The sequence below is a fragment of the Syngnathus acus genome, chromosome 6, assembly GCF_901709675.1.
Source record: "Syngnathus acus chromosome 6, fSynAcu1.2, whole genome shotgun sequence".
Taxonomy (NCBI): Eukaryota; Metazoa; Chordata; class Actinopteri; order Syngnathiformes; family Syngnathidae; genus Syngnathus; species Syngnathus acus.
This window is the reverse complement of record NC_051092.1, coordinates 7,239,389-7,252,787: the sequence shown is the minus strand read 5'-3', so window position 1 is coordinate 7,252,787 and position 13,399 is coordinate 7,239,389. Positions and strand designations below refer to the sequence as shown.

The window sequence follows — 13,399 nt, the reverse complement described above, 5'->3', positions numbered from 1 at the left end:
TCATACAGCGCTATCACATTTTTTAGTTTCCCAGGAAAATAGAATTTCATTAACTATCACATGAACGTGAAAATATTGTTCAGACTTTTTGCTCCAAGACTTCATTAAACTCTGTGTTTTCTTTCTGTTGCTAACATATAAGAATTAGAGCATATCCAAATAAATATGTGAAAACACGGATCACTTGTATTTGCTCTGTCACAGACGGTTTCTTGTAAGTCAGGACTTATTTTTTCCCTGCTTTGACTCTTAGAATGTCTTGTTCATCTTTGAGATCCATGGAGTCCACCACAGCATTTTACACAGTTAGAGTAGGCCTCTAATAAGGTGATTAGCTAGGTAGCTTGAGCTGTGCCATTATCTTGCTGTGAAATTTCTTTGTGTATTCCAAGACTGCAAGGTCACACATTGTCACAAGCAATCGTACAGAAAAGGCTCCTCTTTCTGGCATATATTAAATAGTTGAACTGAGAAGGTAGTCTCTTGGTAATTGCTATTAGCACTTACTATTAGCGAGCAGTAAAGATAAAGAACTGGGAAAATATAACAACATAATCCTCCACTTGCTACCTCGTGGGAATTTGTACATAGGTTGTTTTTTTTTAAATTAATAACATTTACCCCAGCAAAACAAAATATCATGCAGCTACCCAAAGGCAATGTTGTTTTATATTCAATGTACAGCAGACAAAACACCAACACTCAATGTTTTACAGATGGGCCTAAAATGGGTGTTTTTTGGGTTTTTTTTTTTGGGAGGGCGGGGGGATTTTTTTTACCCTCTACTTCTTTTTCCCCCCAAACTAACCCCATTGTTCTCCGGATGACTCACAAATCAAAGGCCTCAATCAAAGCAGGAACAAATTTGAAAATAAATGTTGGTCGATGCCTATCTGAGAAATCCCCACGGAAACCTTTGAAGCCCCCCTGACACAAGAAAGGGATGTTTAGTGGCCCCCACCCAGACACCTGGGGTCCAAAGGGTGGGTTGTTTATGAACTCCTTTACACTGTTACTACAGCTGGGTGTGCTACTACTCTGTATTGCATTCCAACTAGAACAGTGGCCGTTGAAGCTGACCTTGCAGGTTGTTTGTTGTGTTTCGCTGTGGAGTCGAAGGCTCGCGGTCTACCGGGACGCAGCTTTCAGTCTCCTCTGGGTTTCCCTTGATTGTTGAATATGAGGCCTGATTGTGTATTTGTATGTATTGTGTGTGTATGTGTTGATAATTGCAGTTATCCACGTCACATCAACAACTTCAAATACTTTAGTAACGCAAAGACTATTTTCATTTTACGATTTTAAATGACATAATTTATCTTTAAAATATCAGTTTAAAACGGTTCCCAGGTGTCTTAATAAAACCTCTCTGACATTTTTGGATCAAATCATACAAAGTATAAAGAATTAAAGCATGCATACATGGTCTTTAAAATCGTCAGCAAATTTCACAGAAGCATTCAGCTTTTATTGCCAAATAATAAAAAAAAATAAAAAAACATTAGCCATACTGTTGATTTAGAATGAATGGACATCATTTGTGGCAAAGCTTTTTTTTTGATGTGTCAGATCATTCAGATTCTTTGGGATGTTGGAGGCACCTACAGTATGCAAATGTATACCACAGTCATACCACAGTTGAGTGACTTGGATTTGGGTTTTCTCATCGTCGCAGATGAATGTCTCTCATAACTGCAATTGTTAAACGGAAGTGTGGGCGTGTTGTTTGACTTATTCAGGAGCCCAAAGGTCATAGCTGCATGAAAAAAGATCATTGTTGAAATCACATGAGACATTGGGGTGATCACATACATTTACATTTACATTTCTTCAATAACACGTTCGCTATTTTAAGCAATATTTATTCAATCATGGCAGCATGGTTCGACTCCTGCACAGAGTTTAATAGTTATGTTTGCGTGGATTTTCTCTGGATACTCCAGCTTGCTCCTACGGTCCAAAAACATGCATGTTAGGTTGAGAAATTGCGCAACACTCATCGGTGTCAGTGTGGATGGATGGATGGATGGATGGATGGATGGATGGATGGATGGATGGATGATGGCTGGATGGATGGATGGATGGATGGATGGATGGATGGATGGATGGATGGATGGATGGATGGATGGATGGATGGATGGATGGATGGATGTACGGACGGACGGACGGACGGACGGACGGACGGACGGACGGACGGACGGACGGACGGGCGGACGGGCGGGCGGGCGGGTGGGCGGTCGGATGGATTTAGAATTTGACAAATGTGGGATGAGTCAGTGTAGAGTAAATGAAACCTCATCCTAGAGGGATTAAAATGAGTGCATTAAATTAAATGAATGAATCATAGTGTATTTCTGTCTCTTGGTTGGAGGCTTCACTTGATATGATTATCCTACATTCTTCAGGCTTTGGGAGGCCAGGCATGCAGAGCGCCCTCCGGCCAATATATATGGATTGAGCACAGGAAATGACCTGTCTGGAGCTACCTGAAGTGCAACTGTGTGTCTACTTCAGTGAGTAGGAAGAGTGTGGAAGAGTACTTGTCAGTTTTAACCGCAGCGGGGCTTATCACTTGCACAGTAAGTTTCCGTTGGTGACCCCGCCTACTGGCATACAAAGATGGTATGAGCAGCAGCTGCAGCATTCACTCAGCCTGGGATTCTATTTAGCTGCTCATGAAAGTTATCCTAGTGATGTTCTCATATTGACAACAACTGACGAAGCACAGCTCCTTCTCTCACACTACAAAGCTGTGGGTTGAGTACACGGTAGTCAATTTTAGAGAATTCTTTTCACTGCTCTTTACCCCGAAGCCAGCCACGGGGTTACACCTCACTACAAATAGAATCTGAGCCGTTCTTAAATGAAAGTAAACCCAATTGACATGCGCATTTACTTAAGATTTAGTTTGAAAGAAACAACAGGTCTTTTTCAAATTGGTTACAACTACAAATCATCGATACATATTGTAATCTGATCTAAACTACCTTGCGAAAAAGGACATTTCAAATACTAGAGCTGCTGTGTAATGAAAACACATGACTCATGTTGCCTTCTAACGAAAACAAATGTAGAGTAGAAGAGTCTAAATAAAACGTTCTCCAGTTCACGTGGTGCGTCAGGGCAATCAAGTTCCGCATAGTCTCCCTGTGATTACAAAACCAGTCTGCCTGGTTTTATCCGCTTTTACTGAAAGAAACAAGATCCACTTGAACTTCATGCTCCAACAAAACTGAACATACCTGTACAGACTGGTATTTTACGCATGCATATCATTTCATGTGCGAACACTACCTTGCTGTTTTGATGGTTCATTTAAGTAAACTTGGCATCTACTCATAAGAAATTATCCTTTCCAGAGTTTAACAAACTGGTTTGGCTAGCTTTTATAATCACAGTCTTTGTCCTGCAGAATTTAATGCACAGGTGTGAAACTCAAGGCCCGCAAAGCGGATCTGACACGCCATTTTTAATATGGCCTGTAAATCCTTGCGCAGCCATTCATTTTCTATATTGGGTAAGATGGAGAAGTCCATCCCAACTGAGGGAGCCGGAGGCGGTGTACTTCCTGGACTAGCAACCAGCCAATCGCAGGGCAAAGCCTGGCCATATATTTCAGAAGAAAACAATTGTAAGTCATTTCCAGCAAGATTGAAACAGCGTCTCTTGGACTCGAACGACTAACAAATGCCATTTCAGTGAATCCCCGTTCAGAACAGGGGAATGCCTTCCAGACCCAAAAATAGGCGACGATCGAGAACACACGGACTTACATTTTAAATATAGTTTTAGCCCTCCCACGTGCACATGTTTTTAATTTTTCCTTGGCACAATTCTCCAAATAGAACATGAAGTGCTTGCTTTGAGTTGTTTACAGTATGTCACTCCATCAAAGTTCACTCTAGTTAACTCATGACAAAAAAAAAATAAAACATTACTAAAACATTAAACATGAATAAAAATAAAAACAATTGATGGGGGGCTAACCGATGGGAATTTGTTGAGGCAGATGGTGATATTTGGCAGAAGAAAATGAATCAGCCTTCCAAATCATTGGTCAGGCCCTACTATAGATGTCACAAGATGGAGGAAAAATGCTTAATTTTTAGTTGAGAAAGTTGAAAGCCCGACTAAATAAAAACTCCATCGCCTCAGCTCAACAACGGTGCATGACATGAAGATGCCACCAGATTGCGCCAAAGTCACATTTTAATATGAGACAGGGTTTTGCCTGAGCAGACTAACAACAAATAGGCAAGTTCTTCAGTAAATGTCAAATGATAGTTTTGGAAAACAAATCTGCCAGTGGGGGAATATGAAAACATACAGTCCTGTCAAAACCCGTAATAATAACAATCATTTATGATATAGTGGGGGTACAAATAATGACATTCGGGAACACTTCATTGTGGTTTTTATTACATAAGTCACACAGTTTCAAACTGTTGCACGTGTCTTCATACTTGATTTTCTTTAAAGACAAACTACTGACATTGGTTGGACGATCGTAAAAAGAAATTACTTGATATAAAATGCTATTAAAGCAGTTTCTCTTTACACAAAAGACTAGCAGGTTGTTTTTCATTTTGGTCACTTTTATACCCGGTGTGCCTTGTGAAATTTCACTAACGACAAGAAGTGTATTTTTGTTCAATTATTGATGCCAGCTCGCAATGTATTGTAACAGGAAGAACAAAAATGGTTGTTCCATTAGATGGTACCTGTGCATCTGCCGTTGTGACGATTTTGTTTGGTGTCGTGCCGTCACAAAATACGATGAAATATGTGGCGTCGCTTTATTAAGGACGCACACTATGTAAACAGGTGTCGTTTCAACTTTGTCCGCTAGAGGGAAGAAAAGTACGAAAGTGGTTGGAACCGAATTTCTCGCCCAATGAGGCTGGCCTTGGAGGAGGAACGAAATGGAAACACGGGGTAGCTCTCAGCGCACAGCGTCCGTGGAGTAGAAAACACGCTGCCCTGATTCACGCCGACTCACTCAGCGGAAGCCTCGTGGTTGAGCCTGGCCGGCATCAGGCAGCGCACCGGCCCGCGAGGAAGACAGCCCGTAACGTGTGCCACCATATAACGAAGGAAGCACGAAAAGGGAACTTAACGAAACCATGTCGGGGGTTAAAAAAAGAAACTCGAACTCCTCGTTGAGTAAGGACGAGGACCCGCAGGTCACGGAGAAGATGCTGGGGAGCCCCGCCAAAGCCGGTGGAGAGACAGGCGAGGAAACGGTCGCCTTAAAGAGAACCATCACGCTGATGAACGGCGTGGCCCTCATCGTGGGCACCATCATCGGCTCGGGCATCTTTGTCACGCCGACTGGTGTGGTGAAGGAGTGCGGCTCGGTGGGCTTGTCCCTGGTGGTGTGGGCTGTATGCGGGGTCTTCTCCACGGTGGGAGCGCTGTGTTACGCCGAGCTGGGGACCACCATCACTAAGTCCGGAGGGGACTATGCCTACATCCTTGAGGTGTACGGCTCGCTGCCGGCTTTCCTCAAACTCTGGATCGAACTGCTCATCATCCGGCCGTCCTCGCAGTACATTGTCGCCTACGTTTTCGCCACGTACCTCCTCAAGCCCATTTTCCCCGTGTGCTCGGTACCGGAGAACGGGGCTAAACTAGTGGCCTGCCTTTGCATCCGTGAGTATCCGAGCTCGACAGTTGGCCGCCTGGATGATGCAACCTCTCGTCAAGTTAGAAATTGACGATTGTCGCACTGTTTATGTATTTTATTTTAATGGCCATAATCGATTATCTTTTCCGTTTTTGTACCCGAATAGGGTTAAAAAAAAAAAAAAGCGACATAAAAGCGCACGCTTGTTAATGTATGGCGCCACAGTGGGAAACTACTCGCACGAGATATTACGTCATTCACGTACAGTGCACAAAATTACAGATTTTCAATATTAAAGCTGACATTTCACTTGTATTCATTCTTTGTATCAGTATTTCTGTTTTTGTATATCTGACTTTTTATAATGCTTTAACCTATGAATTACTATATTTGATTTTTTAAAAATGCTTCACCTATGAATTACACGGAAACTTTATGACGATAATAAATACGATAATTGTGAGCGATGAAGTAGTTGCTACTACCAATATAGTTGTTAATAATAATAATAATGATAATAATAATGATAGTAATAATAATAATAATAATAATCATCATCGTGTTCAGATTTAAAGGTTATGTGCTTTCCAGGAAGGAAGTTTTAAACAAAAAACTCAAATATATTCATCGGATCTGATCATGTTGTTTGTTTTGCATCAAGACAATTTTATAGGGCTCTTTTGGTTAGAGTCATAGATTTCAAATGTTTCAAGTTTCAAACATAATCAGGGCTGCATGATATTGGATATAAACACGTGAAATGTGATGTGAGTGTTGAATACTATAGGTTTATTTAGAGAGCAAAGTCAAAGTCTGCTTTAATGTCAATCTCTTCACATGCCAAGACACACAAAGAAATCGAAATTACGTTTCCACTATCCCACGGTGACAAGACATAGTACACGATATACATACAAGTAAACAACACAAAATAAAAACAAGAAGGCACAAACAATGAATAATAAGAGTGATGAATAAATAATAAATAAACAAATAACATAGATATAGATATAATACTGCAATACTAATGTACTGTATATATAAATTCTATGCAAATATAATATAGTACTGTAATAATACAGTATATTATGTATACATTTACATATAAAGTAAATATAACCTAATGAAAGAAATTACATTAACGAAGGATTTTTTTCCCCATGTGCCAAAATAAGCATTTTCAATGTATTAATCTAATCAAGTTTTTTAATGCTAGTAATGCCCCTAGACAATGTTCTCCTATTGGATGGCAATACACATTTAAAGTTGCATCTGATTGGTCAATGTCATATATAAGCAAACGCAATTGTTCGATATACTGTATTGTACAGTCCTAAACACAATACAATACTGTATATCTGTGTCGGCGTTCCTTGCTTATTGATATTTGTTCTGTATCAAGTCATTTCAGTGTGAATGCCTTTTTTTTTTGGGACGTTACAGATTTAGTTGAACAGGAATGGACTCAAATAATCTCCAAATTTCACCACATATAAATACGGGCCCATGTAGGAACATAAACAACTAATGCATTAGCATGTGTGGTAGCACCTAATCCTATAATCGTCATATGGTTCGAGGGCTAATCCAGTGTTAAACCACATGAGAACTATATAGAGGCACCGTTTTATTCTTACCTGGCTATCTTAATTTAAAAAGAATATGTGCAAGCATGAGAAGTCAGTACGTACATGCCTGCGATACATGTCTGTTCCAAAATGGAATGATCAGCCTGTTATATGCTTGGGGAGTCTGATTTATGTTAGGTATGTGTGCTCTCCACACTAGACTGTCATTCTCGTGAATACAGAGCCTCATTGTGCCCATTCTCATCTTTGTGTTGTGGCTCCGACCTGATTTAGGAACTGTGAAGGGACCTGCTGCTTTGGTTTATTCGCTTTTAATGGTGCGCTGTGCCTTGTGGTAGATGAGGCATGCCAAGACTCTACATGGGTGGGGAGACGATCAAGTTGTCGTGTTGAAAGTAATAAGCTCCCAAGAACGAGTTTATGTTCTGTTAACGGCAAAGAGCACTTACATAAAGGTGCTTTCTCTCTCACTGGCTAACTCTTTTCTCTTTTCTGGCTTGGCAGTCTTGTTGACCTTTGTGAACTGCTACAGCGTGAAGGCAGCGACCAGAGTTCAGGATTTCTTCGCTGCAGCCAAGCTGTTGGCTCTTGCCCTGATCATCATCATTGGCTTTGTCAAGATTGGTCAAGGTACCCCAACATTTATAAGCTTTTATTTATTTTTTTGTTGCATTTTCTAACCATCTCCTTTGTCATTTTAAACCACAATTGGCCTGGGTCTGAACAAGTGTTCCAACTTTCCACGCATCCATCCATTTTGTCAAATGTATTACCACTGATGCACACAAGGGTCACAGGTGAACTGGAGCCTATTTCAGCTGACCTTGGGGAAGAAACAGTAAAACCTGAATTTGTCAGCAGCCAATATATAAAGACGGATATACAAACAAACATTCGCACATTCTTAATTAAATTAACAATAATATCTAAAACACCCACCAACCCCAGTTTAGCGCCATCCCTGGGTGGCCCGTTGTAATGTCCTGTACAAGCAACAAGCACTTCGGCCATTCGGTATTTCTCACGCGTAGTATGTACAGTAGGTTTAGGGTTTACCCATCTAATAGCAACATGCCCGGGGGCTGTTGAGGTAGTAACCGACGCTGTGTCTGAGAATGTGGTGTGTACAAGTTGCGAGGGTTAGCCCTGTCAGGAATGTGCCTCAGATGCCCTGAAACCAGCAGAAATCAGGAGTTCTACAGGAGGGGCTGTGAGCTGAAGTTATTTACTCAACACTCCTTCTCAACAGTTGTCCGGCTCACTTCTTGGAGTTTGATTCCTGCGCTGAGTTGATCCATCCTCCAGGACAACAATTGCACGCCTCAGCCAGTCTGAAACGGCTCTAAATATTGAAATTCTTTCATCATCCACATACAGTTTTTTTTTTTTGGGGGGGGGGGGGGGGGGACATGCACAAGTCTAGTTTAATAAATGTACTTCATCTTAATTCTGGCTAACTAGGATGGTCACCTCGGCACTGCACTCGCTACTTGTTGCTGCATTGCTCCATTGACACCAGCTACTACACATTCCTTGAGGTGTTTATTATCGTTTGGAAAGAAATGATTCTGAAGTTGTGCCCTATTTTCTCTCTCTTCTTCATTCTCGTCAGGTGGCACCGATTCACTTCTCCCTGAAAATTCCTTTGACGGCTCTAAGTATGAGTTTGGCAGCATCGGTCTGGCGCTCTACAGTGGCCTGTTTGCTTACGGTGGTTGGTAAGTTGAATCAAATTGTGAACCATTGCACTGCATCCATATCTTGTTTATCACATCTGTCACCATTCTGTGATTTGTAAATAATTTGTAAATAACACCACATAATGACTTTGCATAGTGTATACACACTTTTGATGAACATGGATGATCATCCCAACTTCCTTTCTAATTTCCTTCATACTTCCAAATAATTTTAACCAAGCTTTATCTCCCCTTCCTGTATGCAGGAATTACTTGAATTTTGTTACTGAAGAGATGATCGAACCTTACAAGTAAGTCTACGACTGATTGTCATGTCAGCGATCAAACCAAAATAAAACTATATTCAATATTATTGTTTCTGTCATTTTCAGAAATCTTCCTCGAGCCATTATCATTTCTCTGCCAATCGTGACAGCAGTGTATGTTCTCACCAACCTGGCGTATTTCACCACCCTCTCAACTGACGAGATGCTCAACTCGGAGGCTGTGGCTGTGGTAAGGGCTTTTAGCAGTTGGTTTAAAAAAAACAGTTACGTGTTATCAAGGTGATCAATCCAACCAGTGTAAATAGTGACATCGCCACATTAAAAACAACTGTGGTTACTGTTTTAACAAGGTGATCAATCTAACCAGGTTTTGTCTCCTGTGTAAATAGTGACATCACCACATTAAAACGTGACCACCCGCATGCATTTGAGTGCAGCGTGTGTCCGGTGCCGAGCAGGCCTTAGTTCAGTTATCACATTAACATCATCTTTATCATCAACATACCGGTCACACAAGTTTTTTTACCGGTCACATTTTTCCACTGCAGTACAGTAGCCCAACGATCCACAGTTAAATCTTCTACCGTATGGAAGAATTGGGAATTGCAGAAATTAGAGATTAGGAGGAGTAACGAGGTCATGTTTACTTGATGTCAAGATTAACAAGATTGAGCACTTTTATTTTTACACCTAGTCTACTACTGTGCTGTGTTCCTCTGCTGAATTATTATAGACATAATCAAAGTACAAATATTGTGGAGACTGTGGACTCACCGTTTCATTGTCCTTTAGGATTTTGGCAATAAACACCTTGGTGTGATGGCTTGGATCATTCCAGTGTTTGTGGGCTTGTCCTGCTTTGGGTCTGTCAATGGTTCTCTCTTCACATCATCAAGGTAACAACTGCACAAATATCCATTTTTCCGCAAACGGATGAAATTCAGATTGACCGCATTTCTAGTCATGTAAAAATGTAATTTCTTATTATTCCTGGTCATCATAGGTTATTCTTTGTGGGCTCCCGGGAAGGACACCTGCCCTGTCTGCTGTCAATGATCCATCCGACCTTACTGACCCCGCTTCCTTCTCTAATATTCACCGTGAGTAAAGTTTAATAAAATGATATACTGTGTAAAATTTTTATTATCCCCTTCAGATAAGTTTAATTTTCTCATGGATTAGGTTACCTTCAAAAGGGGTGTCATGGAAAATACAGTCCATGTTTCGGAGGGTTGTGTGCTGCGCTCAAATCCACCTCTGCCCATAATCATCGTGTTAACAAAATAATACTAGTCACTCGCCCAGTATACATACAGTATTTGGCAAAGTAGCTCACATCCTGACTGTACCACCAAAACAGGCAATTATTTTTTAAAGACAACTGAGAACTGCTATAAATGGGGTGATAAAAAATGCATGTTTCTTTAAAATTCCAAGATTGACATTTCGGGGGGTATAAGATGACAAATCTGTTATATGTATTTTTTTTTTCAAAAGGGTGACTGCTCAAAGCGTTAATCGGGGTCTTTTTTGTTTATGTTGGTCAATTAAGTTACAAATACAGAAACAGTACTAGTTCGAATTAATAGTAAGGGAATTTGTCACACTAATTTCAAAGTCAATTTGTAATGAGGGCTCTGACAGAAGAATTGCAGTAGAATTTTCTGAACCATAACATTCAGTGAAAACACTCACATGGTATTCAATAATGTTTTTCTTGTTTTTTTCCTTCTCGCCAGTGTCTAATGACACTGCTTTACGCCTTCTCCAATGACATCTTCTCCGTCATCAACTTCTTCAGCTTCTTCAACTGGCTCTGCATCGCCTTGGCGATTGTTGGGATGATGTGGCTCCGTCATAAGAAGCCGGAGTTAGAAAGACCAATTAAGGTGAGACGATTGGATCAACCAATCAGATGACAGCAGGGAACAATATTTGTCTGAAAGGCAGGTATAAATTGGTACAAATCAAAAGTAGCACAGGCAAAACAAAGTGATGAGGTCATCTAAAGAGTTTGGAGATGTCATTAACAAAACTTAACATCTACTCAACAATGTTTTGGCATCATAGTAGCTCAGGTTTGATGCAAAATTATTGCCACATTTGAACAGCATACTCATATTCATTTAATATTGAACTTGGTCGCAATTTTAGCAGTGCACTGTCTTTGTCTCACGCTGCCAACAAAGATTCATTCATTCATTGAGAATAATAAAGGAACACTGATTTGAGATTAAAGGACAGAAGAGAAACTGAATGCCTGTCAGCTGCTGGTATAGTGACTGGCCCACTTGCTGCAGGACTCGCCAAACACACAGAGGACCATTGTGCCATCCTTGCAATTTGGTTGCATACGAGCATGTGAACGCTCACATGCAACCTACTGAAAGCGTTTTATCTGAAGTTGTCACTTTTGTTTTGCCTTCTTGAAAATTGAATAGCCAGCAAGGAACCGTAGAAATAGCAACGCTGGGAAGCAATTGTTACATCCACAAATGAGAAGCTGAACTGTAGACTGTCTGTCGTCTCATTTTCCTCTCACTGTTTCCCTCTCCCTCACTATCTCCTTTATTCGCCTGTCACATTCCTGTTGCCCACCAGTTCCATTTGTTGTGCTTGGTGAAGCGCATGGGGCAATTGATCAAAGGTGCCCACATTCCACTTGCACTTGCTACATTTCCAGATATTCACTCGTACCCAGCAGAGCTACATTGTACACTCTCTGGTCAAATTGTGTGATGGCAATTTCAGTATTGCCTGTATCTGTGTTTGTTGGCTACTTTCATAGCATCTTTGATGTGATTCACATTTGGATCTAAAATTCCTTATTTGATGCTTTCGTCCTCTCTCGCAGGTGAATATCCTGCTCCCGGTGAGCTTTGTGCTCGCCTGCCTGTTCCTCATCATCGTATCCTTCTGGAAGACTCCAAAAGAGTGCGGGATTGGTTTTGGCATCATTGCCACCGGTCTACCGGTCTACTTCTTTGGTGTAGTATGGAAGAACAAACCCAAGTGGCTGTTGAATTCAATTTGTGAGTAGCTCGCTGTCTTTGAGTCGTCCTTCCGTAAAAGCAGCGGTTCTACTTCAGTGGATAACTGTGGCAATGTTGCACATGTGTGTTTTGCAGTCTCAACCACGGTCTTTTGCCAGAAAGCAATGGAGGTGGTGCCTTAGGTGTCTCAAGAGCTTCGATCGTCTCCTCCAAGCTCCTCCGATATCACAGCTCAACAGCCCTGAGCCCTGATGATCTCTCTCACTCGCTATCCTCTCTCAACGACACACAACACACACACGCCTACATGCACGCACACACACAGACACACACATACACTTTGCAGGGTGATGCCAAGAAGTGATGAAGACCACATCATGCATGAGTCTGAAGTACTGTACTTCAGTGTACAACTTTTTGTCCGCTGCTGTGTTGACTTCCGTTAGTCACTGACTAATCTGCACTTATGTTAGGGTCGTCTTTATATTCTTCTATGATGTATGTTTTTATTTTTAGTTCAGTTCTAAACAACCTTGGGCCAAGTAGCAGGAAGAAATTCAAACAAAACAAAAATTGCTGGAGCCTTTTATTTTTTTTAAAAAACTTTTTTTTCTTGTATTAGTCTCTAGTCTAATAATGTTTGTTAAACCATCTTTGGGTAGCGACTCAACCTTTGAGTTGCTGGTATCAGCCACATCTTAATTACCGTAATTTCCGGACTACTGAGCCACACCCTCTTAAGTCGAAAAAAGAGAAAGGAATTTATACACAAATAGGGTCATTTTCAGTCTAGACCAGTGGTTCTTAACCTGGGTTCGATCGAACCCTAGGGGTGAGTCTGTCTCAGGGGTTCGACAGAGCCTCCACTGAGGAGGTCCGAACAAACCTGATTTATCGTGTAAATTCTGATTTGCCAGTATGTAATTTGTTGAGTTCATGCATTGTGTTGGTTTTGTTCTTTGAACAAGGTGATGTTCATGCACGGCTCATTTTGTGCACCAGTAAAAAACATGAATTTAAAAAAAAAATATTTCACTAGTTTGATGAATGCGCATATGAAACTGGTGGTGTTCGGTCCCTTCAACAAGGTTAAGAACCACTGGTCGAGTGGCAAAATAGCTGCCTGAGATGGATAATAAAAAGTACATTTTGCTGCTTAAGTCATATTCCACAAACGTTTAATCAGAACTATTAATCAGAATGCCATGTTTAGACTATTATCCAT

General features: G+C 40.9%; 1 protein-coding gene across 1 annotated transcript; it reads left to right on the top strand.

Moving 5' to 3' along the window:
* The first annotated feature begins 4,869 nt into the window (after positions 1-4,869).
* Positions 4,870-12,904, top strand: slc7a5 (solute carrier family 7 member 5). The gene is made up of 10 exons (XM_037254729.1): positions 4,870-5,652; positions 7,720-7,845; positions 8,828-8,933; positions 9,161-9,205; positions 9,287-9,410; positions 9,974-10,077; positions 10,185-10,281; positions 10,921-11,070; positions 12,036-12,213; positions 12,310-12,904. The coding sequence occupies exons 1-10, from the start codon at positions 5,124-5,126 to the stop codon at positions 12,354-12,356; spliced, it is 1,506 nt and encodes a 501-aa protein (XP_037110624.1). The 5' UTR covers positions 4,870-5,123; the 3' UTR covers positions 12,357-12,904.
* The last annotated feature ends 495 nt before the right edge of the window (positions 12,905-13,399 follow it).